Source organism: Betta splendens, chromosome 2 (genome assembly GCF_900634795.4).
Source record: "Betta splendens chromosome 2, fBetSpl5.4, whole genome shotgun sequence".
Classification (NCBI taxonomy): Eukaryota; Metazoa; Chordata; class Actinopteri; order Anabantiformes; family Osphronemidae; genus Betta; species Betta splendens.
Genome location: NC_040882.2, coordinates 16,403,346 through 16,424,653, shown reverse-complemented (window position 1 = coordinate 16,424,653; position 21,308 = coordinate 16,403,346). Strand labels below are relative to the sequence as shown.

Sequence of the window (21,308 nt, the reverse complement as noted above, 5' to 3'; positions counted from 1 at the left end):
AGGACCTTAGACAAAAGCAGAAATCAGCTTGCCAAGAGCCAACCAGTGAAATCAATCAGTTTATTGTAAAACCAAGCAAGGATTAAACTATTCATTCAGGCCATAACGCAACAGACCGATTCCAGAAACAGTAAAACTAATATTTTAATTCTCATGAGACAAATATGTAGTCTTGTCCCTGCAGATGCAACGTAAATGGTGCACTTTGCAACTCAAAGCAGAAAGATGAGCCGAAACAAATGGGGATAGATCAGATTTTCAGCATTCAAGTAGTGCAGGGCCAGAAGCTAGCAGATCACAGCACCACAGCCACAGTTTCAAACTTAATATCACAGCTGACAAAGAAAAACATACAAATAAAAAGTCTGGAAAAACAATCTGACAATACTACAAAAAAAAGATCCTCTGACACAACTAAGAGACACTTTACATCTCATTACAAAAATATTATTCTTATTTAACTCAAAACAGACAAGGGTGTAGAAACGTGTTACTTTAGACAGGTGTTAAAATGAGCCATGCACCTTCCACATGTTAAATGCTGTCAAAGTTAAATGTTCAGGTATAGTGTGAACATCAAAAGCTGTGGCATGTTTAGCACAAATTAAACTTGTGGCTATTTGAGCTGTTCATTTTGTTAACAAGTAAGACAAACCATTGTAGCATTGCAGGACACGGTGTTCGTATTAACACACGCAGCTGTGTTGATACAAACCTTAAAAACAGGAACATAACTAATTAAGTTACACAACTTTACAAAGTGAACTAACACAGCCAATATTCCAATCAATGTTTCAGAGATGTCTTCACAATATCAAGAATTAATAAAAAATAAAGCACTGGTTATATTTATTCAGACTCTGTATTTAACATAAGTCTATTGGATATCTGGTCATAGGTGCTGCAGCACTCTCGCTCACACATACACACAGGAGGACGATTCTTCTGTGGCAGGATTAATTCTGGGGCGGTGGAGGTGGGGGGGCAGGAGGCATCCCAAAGGGTGGCATGCCCGGTACCCCCATCCCCATCATTGTGACATAATTGGAAGGGTCCATTGGTGGTGGGGGTGGTGGTGGGGCATACATCATCCCAGTTGTGCCTGGAGGTGGTGGAGGTGGTGGAGGAGGGGCACCGGGTGGCAACGGGGGCTGGACACCAGGCGGAGGTGGAACCATGGATGGGCTGGACATGGGTGGTGGGGGCTGGGCTCCAGACGCTGCAGGCTGCTGTGGCTGTTGCCATGGAGGCAGGGTGCCAGTGCCAGGGCTGGAGGTAGTGGTGGTATCTGCAGGGGTGGGGCAAGAGGAGCAGTTATCTATTCGAAGCTCACAACAGATCACACACAGAAAAATTACTACTGTAAAAATTGGTTATCTTGCTTAACCATCACGTTAACACAACTGTCCATGTGTCTGTTAGTAAATGAGTGAATGTCTGTGTATTCCTACTCTGTTGCCAAGGCAGCGGTGTACTGGTTGCCATGCTGCTAGTTGGAGGGGGAGGAGGAGCCTGCTGTTGCCATGGTGGCAAAGGACCAGAAGGAGGAGGAGGTGGCTGGTTGTTGGGAGGAGGGGGTGGAGGTGGCATCATACCCATTGGGGGAGGCAGCAGACCTGCACGATTCAAAATAAAACAGTTAGTTGTTACTTTCGATTACTGTCACTTTCCTGTTTCTTTAGCAGTATTAAAATCATACAAATTGCCTGAGACCAAAAATGTCAGGCCTTACCCATGGGGTGCCCATGAGGTCCTGGACCCTGGTTCATGGGGGGAGGAGGCGGCTGCATCCATGGAGGAGGCAGACCATTGGGATTGGGGGGCATGGGTGGGCCTCCCATGTTGGGCATAGGAGGGGGGAAGCTGTGGCCGTGGCCACCAGGGCCTCCATGCATGCCATGGAAGTTCCTGTTCTCAGTTGGGCCAGTGCTCATCCAAGGTGGTCGGTTCTGCTGCACAAAAGAAGGAAAAGAAAAAAAAAAGTTGTCAGTCAAGCAAAAATGTTTCTATGAAGCAGAACTATAGAAATGTTTCCAACTAACCGGTGGCTGGCTATTGTTGGGGCCTGATGGCCGAGGCGCTCCTCCCTGGGTGCTGGAGTGTCCTCCACCAGATGCAGAAACTGGAGCTTCTCCCAGCTCAGCCATAAGGGACAGGTACTCCTTGTCCATCCGAGCCTTGTCTTGGGCTGATTGAGGAGGTTCATTACCTGCAGGTCTGTGGGCTGCAAATGTGCTACACACATGAAAAAACAAACAAACCAAACATACACTGTTACCAAAGAACTACTTTAAATTTGCTCCAAAACCTAAATTGAGTGACTTGTTTAACTGCTGATCACCTGGTGTACTTGCAGTCAGAGGAAATGTGGCCCGCTCCACCACACTTGGTACAGAGTGTGGTGTTGGTGATGCTGCGGGGCTCGGAGTTTTGCCAGGGACGGAGGATTCTACATAGACGTGGAAAGATTGTATTTAGTAGTCCTCTATAACTTCAATTAAAAATCTGACTAGGCACTGCCAAAAATGGGCTCTGCCACTGTGAAACGTGTCCTACTAACCTGTTGTCATCTTCCCTTAGAGTGCCATTGAGTCTGGCCAATTCCCTTAGCTGCATTTTTCTCAGGTCATTCTGATCCTCTGGCGTTTCAATGCCTTGCTTCAAGATGTTGCGAATCTGTGCACACAAATATTTCACCATTAACACAATACATTCAAAAGATACAGTCAAAAGATAAAAGAAATTCATCTAAAAAGAAAAAAAAAAAAGAATCTATTCATCTATTCAGGTTAATGAGGCTTTCTTACTTGCTCCACAGCTTTCTTAACATTCTCCATCGTGTTGGCAGTGACCAGGGCGTGCAAAGGTTCATCCTCCCCTGGAAGCATCTGTCCATCTTTTCGGCCTACTTTTCCCTCCTTCACAGAACCTTTACCACGGATCATGATCTTAGCACAACACTCCTTCTCAATGTTCTTCAGCGTATTACCACTGTTGACAAACAGGAACAACAGTCAGAACCAAATAAAATTGCTTACTATGGTCAATAAAACACACCACATTAAAAAGGGTCCAGTTTACCGTGGGCCAATCAGCAGCCCAACAAAGTTGATTTCAGGGTATTCATCTTGAGGGATCATAACTTTATCATTGACTCTTGTAGCTGGAGGTCTGCAAAAACAGATACATATGTAATAATGAGAATATACACACACATACACTATATACAATGAGGAGAAATGGTCACATTTCCCCAAATATCTCAATTTCCTGAGAATCATTCAGTTCTCACCTATCTTACAAAAACATTGACTATTTTCTAAAAATTAGCAAGTAATCATACTTGTAGTCTGCAGGAGGTTTGAAGTCAGGGTTGAGTCCAACCATTTCAGTGATGAGAGAGTGGCGCTCCTCCTCAATCTTCTTCCGTGTGCGGTATTCACGGGTGTTTAACCTCTTGCCCTCACTGTTGTAGATGGGCTCTGGAGAGGGAGATCTGAAATTGGCAGACAAAAGACAGAAGAGAGATCATCAATACCTTCCTTGAAGTAGAGCTCTCTCAGTTACAACTACACAGGCTCCCTACGGCTAACTAAAGACACAGAAATGTTCAGTCTTTAGATGGAATTTAGAGTTAATAAGTATCACATTTCTAAAAGGCTATAATAAAAAAAAATTATTAAAGTGGATGCACTGATTTGACTATGTGTCTTATTGTCAGTGCAAACCCATGTAAAAGTCTCCCCAAATTTTTGTAAGCCTCCATTAAATTTAGGGTATAGAGGGGCATCCAAAGTTGTATGGTGGTAATTAACCCAATACACTGGAGGGGCATTACCAAACAGGACAAAAACCCAAATACATGGCCATTATTAAACCTGTATACAGGATTGTTGGCCTAAAAGAAAAGAAAGTTGGAGGTAAGAAAAAGAAACCAAGGCAAAATTTTCAATCCTAAGATGAAACGCAGGCTTTGAGAGTTGCTTGGTGTTGACGTGGCGGTAGAGGTCCATACCTCCCCTTGGATGCTGAAAACCTGGGTTGCTGCTTTAAGGAAACTGTGCTTGAAAAATGGTTAGGTTGACGAGGGGTACTTTGGGTTAGAGAAAAGGAATTAAGATTAGAAATCCACCTTTTCCTATGCTCTCCTGCCAGAGAGCCACATATGTCTCCAAGAGATGTGAAGAATGAGTGAGAATTTATTTGTTTCCCTTTTACGCTTCAAACCTCCAACGGTGACAACCTGAAACATCCCCAGTTCTGTCACATTAGTTTGGGGAATGATTTATAAAAGTGCTGCAGCTCTGCATTCAGCTTTTTGCTTGCTGTGGAGACTTGCTTGCAGATGACAGGGACTCTAGCTAACAAAAGGTTAAAGTTCACACACTGCTGGGAGCAAGCCACTTCCTGCAGAAACAGATCCTTATGACATGAACGTCATAAGATGGCCACGTTCTTCCAGGACACATACAAGTCTGGCCATGTTCTTGCAGACCTCAATAGTCAAAAGGGAAAACTGGACCGTACCCCCGCACCCCTTCCGCTTGAGTTGAAATGTTTAAAGCCACATTATGGGAAAACCAGAGATAACCAGTATAATATCATATGTTAGGTTTAGGACAAATATTCACTGCTATAACGTGACCTATACTCATAAGCTCAGCACTTTCTAGTAAAAAAAATAAAAAATAATAAAACACTATTTGGTAGATTTTAGTCAGACATACTTTGTCATTTTATCTAAACTATTTCTGGTTTAAGCTATCAATTAGGGCTGGATGATTAGGATAAGTGACGGCTGATTTCACATGTCAGACGAATTTCAACAGAAAAATAAAGTCAACATAACTTTGTCCATACTTTAAATGTTATTGCTCATGCTTGTTTTTCAGTAATTTTGGGCAGCAATATTCTCTTATCCTGTTTGTATGTGGAGTCTTACAAGACAATATTGTTTCACACTGTGTGTCTGATGTTGATATGCTGTTAAGAGGCATATAGCAGCTCTATTAATAACTGGTTGATTCAGGGGCTACCTGTAGTGGACTGGTGTCTGCACACAGAGAAATTTAAAGTAAAGAGAGGTGCTCCCCTTTTACTTTAGTAGATAGATTTTAACAATTACTACATCTAAATATATGAATTAAATATTTATAAAAAAATTGAAAGACAGGTAATTTCAGGAGGGAAATAAATCAGTGATGATATTTTCAGCCTCTTCACCCAGCCCTAATGTCAATTAAAAAAAGAATTCCTGGAACTGACCCATACCCGTTTCAGAAAACAAACTTTCAACATTATTTTATAATATAACATTCACACAACCCTCTACATCAACCTAAACCAGTGGGTGAAACAGTAACACTTAAAATACTAGGGACTAAATCTGAAGCAACAAGACAAACTACCTATAAGTAAACTGGAAAATGTACTAAGAAGAGAGCAAACATTCCAGAAAATTTTCAAAGAGGAGAAAAACTAAAGCAAAAAGATCTGAAATATTTGCTCATTTTTTCTAAAATACAACTAAACTAATCTTACACTTACCTGTGTACAGTAGCCAACCACCCTAGCCTTCCTATTTGGTTATATTGTTTAAGATTTTAAATATTTTAATCCTTACTTCAATAAGTATATCCTACAAAACTCTATATGTTTAAAAATATACGTATATAGATTAATTTAACTTAATTAAAATGACAATTGTCGTCACCAACCAGGTTATGAAAAATGTATGATTACACCAATTGAAGTAGGCTTATATTAATCTTATTTAAGCTATAATTTTAATAGAACATTACACAACCACTGTTAAAAAACAGCTAAAAGTCTACACCTAAATAAAATAGAATCTGAGATGCACCCTAATAACCACATACATAAAGATAATTAACATTCGTCTTCAAGTCAAGAAGGTAGAGAAAATGTTACTGTTTGTGGGTTTAATCTTTTTCCGACCTGTCCTCAGGGTTAACAGGGATTCCCAGGTCTCCTGTACGCAGTTTACGAGTCAGGTCTTCAATCTGCAGTTGGACTGGAAGAATTCAGGTTAGGAAAGAAAAACAAGGATGGAGAGAAATGTGGTTACCACAACAACATCAGAGAGACAACGCTCTGCACATTAGAGCACGGTCTCAAACATTACTGAAGTAAAAACAAGTGGTGAGTTGGTTAAATAAAAAAGGGAGATTAAATGAACATCTGATCTAAAGCATCATCTACTTGTTTCTGAAGGCATACATTACCCAATGTGAATAGGTTTTAAAAGGTAAATCACATTAGAATAAACAGGACTATGCATTTTAGACAATGATTAAAAATGGCAATATGTTTAAACAGCTAGACCAAGGTTTCAAAAATGTCCTCTATATCATTAATTACAAACCTAAGCTGGGCCAAGAGCGCACGGGTTTCTGTAATCATTTTAGAACTTTGGCATTTTAAGGACACAACAGGTCTATACAAAAAGAAAAATGACTTGTTTTGCAAGTTTGAATACCAAAGCAGGTGATCAGTCACTCTTTGCACTCCACAGATCTAACACTGAGGGGCTGCAGTGACAAACATTTTTATAGCTAGAAGGCAATGACAAAAATGAATCAGTCATCCCATGCACAGTATGAAAATTGTAATGACATATCCCCAAACATTCACTGGTCACTGAAATGGTAATTGGGGTTTATATGATGAATACAGGACCTGTGAATTGTGGTTTTACAAAAATAGCATCTTAAAACACTTTCCTGTGGTAGTTTAAGGGGATCTACTGAATGAGCAAAGGAAACAATAAGTGCAACAACAGAAGGTGGGCACAAATGAATGTTTACATACCAAGGTAGAACAACCATTACCAATGAGCAGACAACATTCAAGTTGACAATAACAATGCCAGTTATTGACAAAAGGACTCATCTGCTTTAGGAATCCCCTATGAGGGTCTGCAAAGGCTATACTTTTGTGCTACACTGCTGCTGAAAGGCATTTGTGGTTAAAAGAAAATTACATTACATATTATCTGAAATAGGTGCTAAAAAAGCCATAAAATCGTTTCCAATTTGCTATGAATGTTTAACAAAACAAGTTAATAAATTTAGATAGCAATGGTTTCCTTGCCATTGAAGCAGCATTGCTCACAGGAGGACCAGTAAATACAGAAGCATACTTTAGCATGTTAGGGCGTTATGAGTAACTTCTTCCATGCACAGGAATAATACTATATGATGTGTAGAGGATCAGACAAGACAGTGAGCAGTGACCTGCAGCTCAGGACAGATATAGGCAAGCAGTGGAGTGTAATCCTTTATCTCAAACTCTTGCTAATGGGTGTCCCATGGTATGCAAACCGTAAAACCACACAATTACCTGAATTAACAATTTTCCATCACCAAGTTATAATCATTGCTCATTACGATGATGATTGCCTTGTCTCAACAGCTGGAGCAAAATTAGATATAGCCCTATTTTATGCCATAACTATATTAATTATTTAAAAGGTTTTGGGTGCCTTTGCCACACAGCTCTAACTGTTGGGAAATCAGCAAACAGCAGTATCAATATTATTTGGAATGCGTCATATCAGAAAACTTAAACCTGTGATAAAACATCACATCAACAACTGCATTCAAAAAACATTTTTATTACAAAATATTTACCTATATAGGCTCTCTCTTGATCTCTGGTCAGTCCAGGAGGGATGACAGTGGGCATACCCGGAATGACGGTCTTCTGATCAGGCGTCTCGCTGCTCCAGCGACTCCTCTTCCTTGATTTTTTCTGCCCAAAATCTACGAAGACAAAATTCACATCACCGTTGTTTACATCAGCGGTGGCCTGGATGAGTTACGTTACAGGGTTAACAATTCAAGCCTCTTCCTACACAACCTTGTCTTGAAAATCTAACCTGTGTGTTTGAGTGGCGTATAATGTCACAATATGTCACATGAAAAAGATATATTAAGGCGTAAACAGAATTGCAATTACGAGATTTGTTAACGTTTACACTTACACTAGAACAAACTTTAGTTCATCATGGCGTTAGTACCTAATGAATATTACTATACTTACGCTGCATAACGTGAACTAAACAGCGTTAGCTAGTAGCCAACTACGATTTGCTAACAAGCATTAGCAACGTCGTCTCCATTTCGTGCAAGGCCATAGCAACTGGGCCTGTAGCTTGAGCCACTTGCAGCTAGCGTTGACTGCTTTTAACATTATGCTAGCTGGCGTTCACTTCACTTACCCGCTTTACCCATTCCGCCCCCTGCAGCTGGTTGCGGTTGAGGCTGGGACGCAAAACCCGCTGCCGGGTTGAACTGATGTGGCGGCGGAAAAGATGCGTTAGACATCGGAGGCTGGAATCCTTGTAAGGCAGGGAAGGATGCGGACTGCCCCGGTGTTGGCATCAACCCGTTCCCTGCACCAGGCCCGGCGTCAAATCCTCGTTTAGCACCAATACTGGGGTGCAACTTCCCTAAAGGAGTTGCATTTGCTCCCGTAGCCATTTTGATGTATCCTGGTGTCTTGGTCTCTTGTCCAAATTCACGCTATCTAATTAGAAATGTATTAAAACAGAAGGAAAATACCCAATAAAGTATTACCCGCTCTCCTTACTCACGTTACTTTAATCAAAATGGCGCCCAACTGGAAACCCACAAAGGATGATTCTAGAGGCGTGGGCGTAAACCTTGTAGTATGTCGTACTCTTATTGGCCAGATAGAGGTCATCCACAAAGTCGCAACCCTATTGGATAAAATTTGTTTTAACATCCTGATGCTAAAAAATAATTGGTTCTAATGACTATCTATTCAAACCCATTTCTACGCATCTCCAACATGGCCGAAGTACGCAATGGATATTTCTTAAACAATTGCCGAGTTGTAGATTCGTATGCACCGTTTGTCCCATGAAAGCAGAAAATAAAAATATAAACAATACTTAGCACCTATAATGTGGCTAAATGTTTGGAGCCAGATATATTATAATTTCCTGCAAATGGAAGGAAGGTAGGTGTTCTTCAGCGGTTTATAGTTATTGGTGGACTTTTCTACGATTGACATCTGGTACAATACCACAAAACCCAAATGTAAGACTATAATGTTTTATTTTTAAGCTAAAAGAAATTCAAACAGCATGTAGCACAGAACAAAAATAACATACATCAAAAGGTGAGAGGCCTCGTATTAATCACAGCAATATCTATTTTATGCAAGTAATTGGCCTTTAAACCAAGAGAGAGAGACTAAGCATGATCACAATGCTTGATAAAAAAAAAAAGACTATTTTCAACAGAGGTTCACTAAATGTAAATGTAACCAAATACAAGTATAACAATTTTTACACTGTGCAGATCCATATTTGGTACACACGTGCCATTACAGTCCACAAGTCATCATTTAAACATTGTAGGTGGTGGAGAAACAGTATTCAAATTTGTTATCGCTTCACAAACAGTATGTGGTGACAAGAACACAAAACACTAAAATTTATATAGGAATACATTAGATACTGGTGAAAAAACCCCAAAACAAAATCAATTCACCTTAAACATGCAGTGTCTATAAACTGATTCTATATAGTATATGAACATATAGCTACCTCAAGAGGGAAACAAATTCATTTTTTATAGTATCATGAACAGATGTCAACTGTAGATAAATTCAGATCTGCAATTCCACCCTAACGCTAAGCATAAGCAAATCAGTGTCAATCACACGACATGTAAATAGGACAATGAATGGTGGTCAACTGAGCTGTAATTGTGCAGTTGTACTGCGTTTAGCAGTATGAGTTGGAATGAAATAATAGTATGAATGCTCGCAGACATTCACATTGGAATCGACCTGTTCACCATTCAATGTGGCGAGTTTTTGTATAACCTTATTCTTACTACTCACACACACACACACACATCACAAACACAGAGGGCTGACTTTCGTCTCTGATACTGTCGATGTTATTTACTGGTATTTTTTAGTGACTGCAATGGCACTTCGGCTAATCTATCTGCTAAATGTCAGCTAGAGCTGTGACTGCATGGAACAAAGATTAGTATGTAAATTGTGTCCGATCGGCGCTGGGATCCCGCGGATGCTCAAAGGTTGTACTTCTTGGGACGGCCGGCACTGGGGACAGGCGCGAACGCTCATAATTGAATCCATTTGTCTCGGTAGGGGTTCTCCGAATCGGACTCCGGTCACGAGCGAAGTATGTAGAGACTGGGGCAGGTGGAGGAGGGAGGGGAGGACATTGATATGGGTCGATGCTAGAGGGGGGCGCCCGTTCCCTCATTACAGGTGTAGTAGAAGGTGTTGCTGGAGTAGGCAAGGGGACAGCGCGACGCTCCTCAAAATAACTGCCTCCATACGAACTGGCCCTGTACTTCTCGTAGTAGTCCACGACCCCGTACGGATCCCTTTCGTCATACGGCGACCGGCGCATCGGGTAGGCTGGTACCGCGCCATAGAGCGAGCCGTTGTTCCGGTATGCCGCCTCACTGCCGTACATCCGAGCCATGCTATGATCAGGAACAGCACCTATGCCATAACCTGGGTGTGGCCCGTACCTCATAGCACCCTCGTAGCCTACACCCCTTCGGTACCCTGCCATGCCGCTGCCAGCCCCCCGGGCAAAACCATGAACAGCGGGGTATCCGCCACCGAATTCTGGTTCGCCAGTGAAGTCCGGATGATAACCCCGGTTGCGACCACGCCCGGCGAATCCCGAGGGATCATATCCATCAGACTTAGGCTCTGAACCGTTTCTTTGGAAGCCATTTTGGTCTAGAGGACATTCTTTGGACCAGTGGCCTTCCTGCCCGCAACGATAACACCCCGATCTGTCCCCCATTCCCGGCGCAGTACGGAGGCGGCTAGTCGAAAGCTTCACGCTCATCAGTTTGCCTTAAAAAGAAAACACTCAATGAGGACTCATTCCGGCATTTCTTCCAGATATTATTATTGACATTTCTTGCCTGTCAGACAAAGTCTCCTAGCCCACCAGTCAGCTAAGGATGCATTACACTGCAAAAATACACATGAATTGAGTTCAGCAATTAAAATATTGCATTTAAAGCTGAAATCCGTAACTTTAAAAAACTTGTTTCCTGCCAAGAAATTTTAAGAAATTGTAAGTGAACCCTCTGGAATGATCTGCATTTTAACAACGCTCATGTCAGACGGAGGCAAACCAGTGGAGCTGGACAGTTTTTGGTGTGAACCATGCTGCACAAAACAAGTCAAGACGACTTACAGCTCTTCATTTCTAGCTGAACAAGCACTTTTAGAGCAACTATTAAAATCATTTTTAAAAAAAGTGCTGAGGAGACAATTTAAAACAACTGTCAACTTAAGTGGGTTCTAAGCACAACGGTCAAAGACAAAAGTGAGGTAGAAAAGAACTACTAGAAAGGTGCGGGTCAGGCTGCAGTGGGGGGCACGGCTTCTCCGTGCCTACAGCAAATATTCAATACAATAGCATGGTTTAAAAATGGTAACACATTAACACTATAAATTTGGGGTAGCTTTGCTCAAACAACTTGCCCTAACTGAGAGCAAAGTCTATTGATATATTCATATAGATATCCTAATAGACAAAGTTGCTATTCACCAAGCAAAGTCCAGCTGATGTTAGAGGATATTCCCAGTGGTTCACATACTTTTTCTTTTTTTAGTTTCCAATAGATGCAGGCAGTTTGCTATGTGACACAAGGCAGCAAAGCGTCACGACTCTGTGGCGTTAAAAGCCGCAACGTAAATTACATTATCTTCCCGCGTTGCCGAAGGGTCGTACGAGCGCGCACGCGGCAAAGACTTTATAACCACCCTGACACACGTCTACACTTGTGTGCACAACAGAAAAACAGTATAACCAGTGTAGTTTCAGTGTGATTAATAAAATTAGGGATATTGCATGCCAATCATTACTAGCAGTTGTAGCATGTAGTACAGGCCTGACTGCACAGTTCAGTGACAAATTGCAATAGGTCATTTTTGTTTCACAACAATTCATCTTACAGATTTATATTACTGAGGGCATTACGGATACCAGCTTTAAGATAAGTATTCAGGGGTGCCTTGCTTTCTTCAACTTACCTTTGTCCCTTTACTCACCTGAGATGCATCCATAAATTACTTAATTAACAGGAACATAATTATATATATATTTTGAAACTATATTGTCATATAAAAAGATAATTCTATATAAAGCCCAGCCCAAGAGTTCACCTTTAAAGGCCGTGTTGTCTAACTGATTAATGGCCTCCATGGCATCCTCCATTCGCTCCATGTGAACAAACGCATAGTTTTTAACTATGTCACACTCTAATACGGCGCCATACTCTTCAAACTTAGCTCTCAGCTCCTGGTTGGTACAAGCAATGTTGCCAACATGTAGTTTAGTGGATCCTCTTGACTTTCCGCGGCTCAATTCTACGTTCATGGGTTGGCCATTCAACTCATAATCATGGAGATTGCGAATGGCTTCCTCTGCCTCCGCTTTACTATCCATGTGCACAAAGGCAAAGTTCTTGACAACAGTGCATTCTGAAATTTTGCCATACTGGGAGAAGAGGGAGCGAAGTTCATCAGATGTAGTTTCTGGTGACAAATTCCCAATGAATATTTTCACCATTGTTCAGTTGCCACGTTACTAAAAGAAGAAGAAGAAAAAAATTATTTATTATTCAAAGCACAATCTTATAGACTTAGATAAGATACAAGATAAAGATAAAACTTGATAAAAATAAATCATTAATGACACCAGCGATAACTGATTATTGTAGATTTGAACTAATTATTTGAACTAAACTGCGGGTAACCCTTTCCCCGATATTACAATATAAATAAAACAAAACGTGCACTGATTCTACATCTTCAGCGTTCTACCATCACTTATATTTAAAGTATGTTGTTGTACATCATTTAGATTGCATTAGCTCTTTGGATCTAGCGATCTAGCGTAGGTAACGCCAGTATTGTGTGGTTACACGCTGCTTTAGCCTCCTGCATCAGCAGCAGCTAGATCCGTGTAACGCTACAAAAGAGGCGTAAATAAGCACGTCCAGGACACGGTCTACAGTCAAAATACATCGTGGCTCTGCCACATAACAACAAAAAGTAACATTCAAATCTATTCGTTAGAGCCGATGACGGTATAATAAGGTTTTAGTCCATCAACAAAGTTGCATAACGTGGCCGTCGTTCGTTAGCCGTTAAACACGTAGCGTTAGCACGTCTACGTTAGCATATCAGCGCGTACATGAAATTTACAGAAGGCGTGTTTAGTTTGATATATCACCGACTAAGGTTTCCTGGCTGATTGCGGCAAGCTACATACATTGTATGTAACGCTCCTTTTTATGCTACTAAATTCATACCTTTTTCTGCTGCAATCTGCGTCTCAACCCTCGGAGAACGAAATGGCGACTGTGGTTTTACGGGCGGACGTTACGCACCAGCTCGTGACCATACGCCGTGTCAGGCTAACTGCTAAGCTAACAGCGCTAGCATCTAAAGGGAGGGACGACAGCGCCTCATGCTGTAGAAGGAAAACGTTAATCAAAACAAAATAAAAGCACTCATGCACTTTGCTGTACACCCGAATTATTAAAAAACAAGGCCTTAAATATACAAAAATGCAAATATGATGGAAAATATATGACAGGTAAACGTTGGAGAAATACTGTCACTATATACCGTAGCCCATTACTATGAATAGCGTAGGTACTTCCAGCAATTTAAACAGTACAGTGTATCCATATTTCAGTATGTTAAACCATTTGACATTCATGCTTTATTTAGTTTGGAGTATCTGTCAATGTAGAAAATATAAACCCAATAAACACTAGAAAGTGTCTACATTTTAGAGGGTAATATACATATTTGTAAAAAAAAAATACATACTGTAATACAATCAAAAAGTATGTTCAATGCATTCACATGTGGTAACTCAAAATTTTCTACTAAACAACCACAATTCTCACACACCAATAAAGTTTAAATTACACCATGGTAAGTCATTTAAAAAAAATCAGAAAATATCAGGCATCAAAACAAAATTAGCTTTATTAAACATTTTTGAATTGAGATTTTTTTCTGTTGTATGCTGGTATGAAAAAATACAATTCAATTGAAAACCATCTATATGCTAAACAAATCAAGGCACATTTTTAAGGAGCGCCTTGTATTTGACACAGTCCAAGCCCTGAGTCCTGCCTTACATGTTTGTATCAGCTGTACAGAAAAAATCCCAGACTGAAATAATAAGCATGGTGGGTTAATTTGTTAAATGCAGACAATATGTAACATTGTCACTGGATAGAGAATTTCTTTACTCTCACAATTCATGTAAAGCAATATTCTTGTTAGGCATCACTCAGTCACACTTCTTTCCTAGTTTTTTGTATGGAATGTTTGAGATGCGCTCATTTGCCATCTGAAAATGAAGCCACACCAGCACCACAAATTTTCATTCATTTCTCTAAGAACCTGTTTGACATCGGTGGTATTTGCGTTTTTTTTTTAATTTAATTCAATTAAATAAATTGTACTCGACATCCATCTAATTGAAATTAGTTTGTGTCAGATGTGTGATGAGGAGCTTGATAATGCTCTCCTGCACTACAACCAAGTGGTATCATGCAATGTATAAAGATAATTTACATAAGCATGTAAAACATAGGATTGCTGTTTATACGTAAAAGAAACAAGAACACTTGAGCTGCATTCAAGGCAAACAAGGGATGAAGAGAACTTCTGAAATTAGAGCTGAATTTCACTCTTTCATCTTGCCGCCATAAAAGCTACACACGTTTTAATGTCCATACCATGATACTTTATATTTGCCAAAATAACTATTAACTTGAAAAGAATTTCCCTCAAACTGTCACAGATTCAATGTGTACATTTGACAAGACATAAACCTAAATGAAACTATGTACTCTATGGTAACATAAAGCCCATAAAATTAAAATTCAGCTTTTTTAAATAAACAAAAGACAAAATATTATTGTGCTATGTTGAAGTTTGGAGCTTAACAACTTGCTTAATGTAAAGAAAGGTCGTAGGTGAGAAAAACTTAAAGCATGGCTAAAGCTCAACTGAAATCCTGCATAACAAGTCAGAAATTGTATTATAATCAATGCCAAACAGTTAATTACCATCCTTATTAAGAGAGAATGTGTCAGCTGCAGACAGTTGCCAACTCAGGCGCTTGGAAGAGACCAACACAGTTTTGAGGTGAATCTTCGTATCTTGTGTGTTTTGCTTTGTATTGTCAACGCTGATGGAATCACGAAGCTTGAAGAAATGACAGCAAAGGAAAAGTCCTGCAGTACAAAGCAACACCTAAAAAAGAAAAGAAAAAATAAGAAAAAAGAAAACCAATCTCTTCAGAAACAAGTTTTAACAGATTTAAAAGTGACCTAAAAACAGTAAAAGTTAATACTTGTTTGTGTTTCTCACCTTGGCAGCATGACTTTAATAAGGTGAAAACTGTTGATCCTTGGCTCGTGCATCAGAGTAGGAGGCCTTGGATGATGAAACTGGTGACAGTCGAGTACGCTCATACGTGTAACTAGTTGAGGAGCCAGGCACTCGTCTGATTGGGCTGCGCTCTCGTGCGAAGTATGCAGCTGATGACGAGGGAGCCAGTGGCCGCCGTTCATATGGATCTGTACTGGGGGGAACCTTTGAAAGGGAGGAAGGAGGTGGTGGTGGGGGAGGAAGATAGGACAAACGACGAGCTTCGAAATAGCTTGCGCCATAAGGGCGAACTCTGTATTTATTATAATAACCAAAACCGCTTAGATCATAACCCATCGACCTCTCAACATAAGGGCCTGGTGCCCTGCTGGCGTACCCAACTCCGAGCTCAGAGCCATAGCCACCAAACCTACGAGGGGGGGGTGGTATCCCACCCGGATAACTAGCCTGACTATACGCAGAGTTACTCATGTAATCAGCTGCTGAAGGTTGGGCCATCCCATAGCTTCCCCCGCCATAACCTAGAGGACCGCAAGGTGGGGCCCGGCCGCTGTAACCTCTCATGTCGTCACCGTGGCTACCGTTCCGACCGACAGGACAGTCTTTAGACCAATGACCATGTTTCCCGCAGACATAACAGCCAGTATGATCTCCCATTCCTGGGGCTGTGCGAAGCCGACTGGTGGACAGCTGTACGCTCATCAGCTTGCCTTTATGGAGAGAGAAGACACGCATGAGACCGTGGGGTTCTGAAATGAAAAGCTCTTACCGACTAGAAAACACGTTAAATGGTGGGGATTATTTTGTGTAGGTGACTATTTAGTGACCCCACCACTGAGAGATTTACAAGTAATTTTTCGTGGTCCACCTGGTAAGTTAAGGTAAATCCTTTCTTTTCCACACATCAACTAGTGGATTTTTTTTTTTATCAGGCAGTTTTACGGTGGCAGAACAGAATCCGAAAAACGTAACTATAGAGGACAAAGACACTTAACGCTCCCCTGCGCAAAGTTCACCTTTGAAAGCTGTGTTGTCCAGCTTACTGATGGCATCCATGGCATCATCTACTCGCTCCATGTGAACAAAGGCATAGTCTTTCACTATGTCACACTCCACAACTGGGCCAAACTCCTCAAACTTGCTCCGCAGAAGATCACTGGTGACCTCATCAGGAAGGTTGCTGACATGCAGCTTGGTGGTGGACCTGGGCCTCCCTTTGCTCATCTCCACATTCATGTGCCAACCATTCAACTCGTGCTGGTGCAGGTTTCGAATGGCCTCCTCTGCCTCAGCCATGTTGTTCATGTGAACAAAACCATAGTTTTTGACAATATCACATTCTGAGACTTTGCCATATTTCTCAAAGAGTTCACGCAGCTCCTCTGCGGTGGTATCGCAGGCAAGATTGCCAATAAAAAGTTTCACCATGATGGATTTCCAAGTTTCCTAAAAGATACAGAAGAAATCAAATTATTACTGCATGACCACTATGGACACACAAAAATACTTTAAGGGATGTGCGGGTTTATCCTCATACTTGGTAATGAGGGGCATAAAATAAATTCAATCAGCTTTCACTTTGTACGCCTCTTAGGATGACGCTGAAGCAAAAATAATGCGTAGCTGTAAATACTTTTAACTTATCTTTCATAACCAGTGAATTTTCAGAGATGGTAAAAGCGTACAGGATTAAGATGCCTTTAAACGACCACTACTTGATGTTAAATGTATCTACTGAGGCACAAAACACAAGTTACGCTGGCCGCTTTGGTCCTATAACTGCTCATTTTCAATTTACTCGCATTAATTGTAATTACGTCTTATATAACGTCTCACGTTAACACGTAATACGCTTGTAACAGGACATTGCCATCCATGCTCTGACGTTTGCTAACGCAAATGGAAAACATTACATGTCGCGATAGATCCAACGAACCAACGCGAAGCGCTAGCAAGCTTTGTAAAGGCGCGCGATGTTTGTCTATTTGTTGCACTCACTGCTTGGCGATATTAACAAGCTTGTTAAATACTGCTGTGTGTGCAATGTAGCCACACATCAGCTCTATAGTGCCCGAAAGTTTGGGTAATAACTGGGTCGCATATATTCAGAAAGCTGATAACTACGTTGTCACGTTAGCTAGCTAGTAAACAACAACTGCTATTAGCTAAGAGCTATTTCGGTGCAGAAATGATCAATAAAAGCGATACAACGGCAACTACTGATCGCCCACGTACGCAGCTTTTATTTTTCCACTCACTAACCATTAAAAGTTCCAGCTCACCTATAAAGGGATGTAGGCCTTGACATTAATGAATGAAATGTGAAATGGCGATGCTGAACCCGCGACACAGTCAACGCTTCCGCCACTTCCTCATTCAGACTCACCAGCGCCACCTACTGATCGGATGTTGTTACTGTGGCCTGTTGCTTCTTCTTCTTTGGTCTTATGGTCGTTGGCATTCTAGCGCTGCCTAGTTATTCAAAAGATTCAAAAAACTTTATTAATCTCAGAGAGAAATTATTTTGCACACGTTGATCGCTGTCACAGTTGGAGGTACACACAAAAAGGTAGGGGGATTAAAAAGAAGAATGCTAAAACATCTACACATACTCACATCTAATTACTATTGTCTAATTACATCTAATTACTATCTGAAGTTGTATTGTACATGTTATTGGACGAATGAAGATGTAAATAATATAAATAATATATATTATGTATAATTTAATAATAAAATAATTTATCCCAAAATTGCAAATAACATTAAGATCACACTGATGCACAAACAGTAGAGTAATTTTTCCTATTAAACTAATCAAATCTCAATACAAGATTTACAAATGAAATAATCTTGAGTCTGTTCAGAAATTGAAAATAAGATTTATTATTGTTTTATTAGATATCACATACAACCACTGTAAGTGTAATTTTCCACTAAAATGTTTATTTGGTGTATTACAGTAGGCCCACACTGCATGAGAAACTATACTGTTATGTACAACATTTATATACACTAGCGTAAAAATAAAAACATCCTAAAACAAATATCCATATGCATATTCAGTCTTTCAAGTATTTGTGTTCCAGTTTCCTCCTGTAAGCCTCCTTCCCCTCCCTGATTTTGACTGACAGATCTCTCTGTACACTCCTAACTGCCTCCCTGTCCCCAGACCTGAATGCCTTCTTCTTTTCATTCAGGGTGCCTTTGATGTCACAAGTGACCCATGGCTTGTTGTTAGGAAAGCAGCGAAAGGTTTTATCAGGTACATTGGTATCCATGCAGAAATTAATATAATCTGTGATGCAGTCTGTCAGTCCGTGTCCCCCCCATGAGGTTCACAGACCGCATCCCAATCAGTGACATCAAAGCAGCTCTGCAGAGCAACATGGTTCTGATCTGTCCACCTTTTAACAGTTTTAATGCTGGCAGAATGACTTTGAATCAGAACTGTGTATTGGGCAATAGCAATAGTGCAGTTGGCAGGGAGGTCGTCCCTCTAAGGTTGGCAGTTAGAGGCCCGGTCGAGCCATGGTTGATTTTTCAACGTGTCCTTGGGCAAGACACACCAAGTTGTGATCAGTTTCTCTAAGAGGGCAGAGAACGAGTAGGCCTCGTTAATATTAGCATACATCAGGTGGGACAGCTTACATACTGTGTGAATGTAAGAAGTGACTTTGTCACTTTGAGGCTGGCATGGTTATAGTTACCAGAGACCATAAAGAAAGCATTGCGATGTCTGGTCTGCAATGCAGGTTGGAGGTGACAATCTGTATGATGTCACATGCAGCGGAAGCGTTAGCGGATGGCGGAATATACACGGCGATACGCTCGGCAAGTATTATGGAGCGAGGCCCACGGCCAGCGGTTCAATGTCAGGACTGCAAATCTTTTTTTTGTTCTGTCCAGCAATTTTCCAAGCAGCATGTATTAGGCTGAATGCCATATTGTGATGGACAGCTTTGCTTTAACAAGAGAGGTATATATAAAATATATATACTCTTCTTTATTAATGGTTTATTTAATGTTTTATTTAGCTAATCCCAAATATGTGTGATGTTGCTGTGTTGGTGGACAGGTTAAGTTTCAGCTTTAGGGTGTGTGTGCGGGAGGGGGGGTGGTGGGTGGGGGTGCAAACAGCTGCTGATACCGAGCAAATCTGTTAAGTAAACAATCGGTGCAAAATAAATAAGCAGGGATGTACCTTAGGCTAACACATTCATAACTAAACAACTGTTGTACTGTGGTTTACCTTGGAGATTAATACTAATACCAATAATAGTGTTAAGGTATGTGCACATACTCATACAAACATATACATATCATATACACACATATGCATTGTTATACATATCCCATACTTCTTAATAATAGTCATGATATACAACACATGCAGCATGAACAATGCCACTTGTGGAAGCCAAGGTGATGTGAGGGGCTCAGCCACTACGCCCATCCAGCAAGCAGAGGAAGGAACCCTAGCAGCCAGGGAGCACACACACCTTCAGTTCCAGGAGGGCAGGTGTTGCGACCCAAACCGCCCACACAGAGCCCCCCAGGCAGAGCTGCAGCAGCCACAGAGACAGCACTCGAGGTCAGAGTAGTAGTAGTGGGAGGGTCGACCTGAAAGAGTGGAGCCCGCTAGGAGATGCCCCCGCGATCCAGAGTGGGACCCGCCCCCAGTCCACCACCCCTACACGAGCAGAGCGGGGCCGACCCCATCGGCCCGACCTCATCCCCTGGCACACATCGGCCTGCAGCACAAGGCCAGCAATTGGTGGGGGTCAGCAGAAAAGAGACCACCCAGGCAGACGATCAACGTAAACCGGACCCCCCACACTCCAACTGCATCACAGTCATAGAGGAGAGTGGTACGTGATGGAGTAGGGTCGGTGCTAAGGTGTTCGTCTGAATCAGGCGTAGAGATTTTGTAGATGCACGCCCCGGAAATAGTCAGAGTGGGCCCCGCCGATATCACAACACTGAGAAGACCCGCGGCCGGTTTTGGGCCGGACAAGACCTATCCGTGCACCAAGGTTTTATTAGACTAGGGGCTAGTCCCGAGGTGTACAGTACATGGCTCGGACAGCCACGCTTATGCGGGGTTAGTCAAAAGGGTTTAGGGGGCGTTTTCTGGCGTCATGTGTATGGATCCGTTCCGGCGCTAAAGATGGGGTGCAAGTGAAGACGTTGGCACAGATAAAGGCGTAACGCTCCATCTACAACTCCAACACCAGAATCATACACCCCGCATCTTGCCCTAACGATTCCAGTAACTCAGGTGCCCTAATTTCCATTACTACATGTGATGCCACGTAACCCGCCCCTTCTCTATCTCGCACTGTCCCGGTTTTGACTAGTCAATCATACGTGAACCAATGCACTCTCAGATACATTCTCGCACTGTGGTGAGGGTAGGTCTCCAGCCTGCCGCCTATGTGGCCCCAGGAAGGGATCGCAGCTCCTGCCAAGCCCCGCCCAACTCCCCCAACCCGGGAGAAGCAGAGGGCTGCGGAAAAGGCACCACAGAACCCTGCAACCCAGCTTGGGCTTAAGTGTGTGGAACTAGAGTGCACTGAAAGTGGGTGACACCTCCAGGGGCACGCTTTGTCCCCCGAACCGTGACCCCCCCACCCTAAATGTCTTTTTGCAGTTAAAACTGGGTGGTGATCTCTCCACCAGGGCCAGTGGGTGAGGCCACAACTGGCCTCAGCCCCAGGCCCCAGTGAAAGAGGCGACCCCCGGCCCTAAATGTATGTGTATGTGGCTAAGTATGAGGAATTTTGGGGTGCTTCAAACAAGTGGCACCACTTGTTAATAAACTT

General features: G+C 41.8%; 3 protein-coding genes across 6 annotated transcripts; all 3 read right to left on the bottom strand.

Moving 5' to 3' along the window:
- Positions 1 to 46: 46 nt before the first annotated feature.
- sf1 (splicing factor 1) lies at positions 47 to 8,648 on the bottom strand. 2 transcript variants are annotated; one of them, XM_029135650.3, is made up of 12 exons: positions 8,243 to 8,648; positions 7,653 to 7,784; positions 5,959 to 6,034; positions 3,344 to 3,496; positions 3,082 to 3,171; positions 2,808 to 2,991; positions 2,561 to 2,676; positions 2,342 to 2,449; positions 2,043 to 2,235; positions 1,733 to 1,949; positions 1,452 to 1,616; positions 47 to 1,288 (listed from the first exon to the last, which is right to left on the bottom strand). In XM_029135650.3, the coding sequence occupies exons 1-12, from the start codon at positions 8,502 to 8,504 to the stop codon at positions 957 to 959; spliced, it is 2,028 nt and encodes a 675-aa protein (XP_028991483.1). In that variant the 5' UTR covers positions 8,505 to 8,648; the 3' UTR covers positions 47 to 956. The 2 variants fall into 2 exon arrangements, with proteins under 2 accessions (XP_028991483.1, XP_028991482.1); XM_029135649.3 differs by having other exon boundaries at positions 1,733 to 1,952; positions 8,243 to 8,647.
- A 439-nt stretch (positions 8,649 to 9,087) lies between these two features.
- Positions 9,088 to 13,534, bottom strand: LOC114844161 (RNA-binding protein 4.1-like). 2 transcript variants are annotated; one of them, XM_029131289.2, is made up of 3 exons: positions 13,377 to 13,533; positions 12,226 to 12,649; positions 9,088 to 10,902 (listed from the first exon to the last, which is right to left on the bottom strand). In XM_029131289.2, the coding sequence occupies exons 2-3, from the start codon at positions 12,629 to 12,631 to the stop codon at positions 10,049 to 10,051; spliced, it is 1,260 nt and encodes a 419-aa protein (XP_028987122.1). In that variant the 5' UTR covers positions 12,632 to 12,649; positions 13,377 to 13,533; the 3' UTR covers positions 9,088 to 10,048. The 2 variants fall into 2 exon arrangements, with proteins under 2 accessions (XP_028987122.1, XP_028987132.1); XM_029131299.2 differs by having other exon boundaries at positions 10,759 to 11,022; positions 13,377 to 13,534.
- A 505-nt stretch (positions 13,535 to 14,039) lies between these two features.
- On the bottom strand, positions 14,040 to 17,924 carry LOC114844171 (RNA-binding protein 4.1-like). Of its 2 annotated transcripts, none has more exons than XM_055502126.1 (4): positions 17,766 to 17,924; positions 16,500 to 16,929; positions 15,463 to 16,193; positions 14,040 to 15,345 (listed from the first exon to the last, which is right to left on the bottom strand). In XM_055502126.1, exons 2-3 carry the CDS (start codon positions 16,909 to 16,911, stop codon positions 15,478 to 15,480), a joined length of 1,128 nt encoding a protein of 375 aa, XP_055358101.1. In that variant the 5' UTR covers positions 16,912 to 16,929; positions 17,766 to 17,924; the 3' UTR covers positions 14,040 to 15,345; positions 15,463 to 15,477. The 2 variants fall into 2 exon arrangements, with proteins under 2 accessions (XP_055358101.1, XP_028987145.1); XM_029131312.3 differs by having other exon boundaries at positions 14,040 to 15,326.
- Between the last annotated feature and the right edge of the window lie 3,384 nt (positions 17,925 to 21,308).

Coding starts and splice junctions, on each gene's coding strand:
- LOC114844161 (XM_029131289.2), bottom strand. CDS start 12,631: ATGGTGAAAATATTCATTGGGAATTTGTCACCAGAAACTACATCTGAT. Junction 10,903..12,225: donor AGACAACACGGCCTTTAAAG/GTGAACTCTTGG, acceptor TTTCTTTTTAAG/GCAAACTGATGAGCGTGAAG.
- LOC114844171 (XM_055502126.1), bottom strand. CDS start 16,911: ATGGTGAAACTTTTTATTGGCAATCTTGCCTGCGATACCACCGCAGAG. Junction 16,194..16,499: donor GGACAACACAGCTTTCAAAG/GTGAACTTTGCG, acceptor CTCTCCATAAAG/GCAAGCTGATGAGCGTACAG.
- sf1 (XM_029135649.3), bottom strand. CDS start 8,504: ATGGCTACGGGAGCAAATGCAACTCCTTTAGGGAAGTTGCACCCCAGT. Junction 3,172..3,343: donor AAACCTCCTGCAGACTACAA/GTATGATTACTT, acceptor CTGTTTTTGCAG/ACCTCCAGCTACAAGAGTCA. Junction 1,953..2,042: donor CCAACAATAGCCAGCCACCG/GTTAGTTGGAAA, acceptor TCTTTTGTGCAG/CAGAACCGACCACCTTGGAT.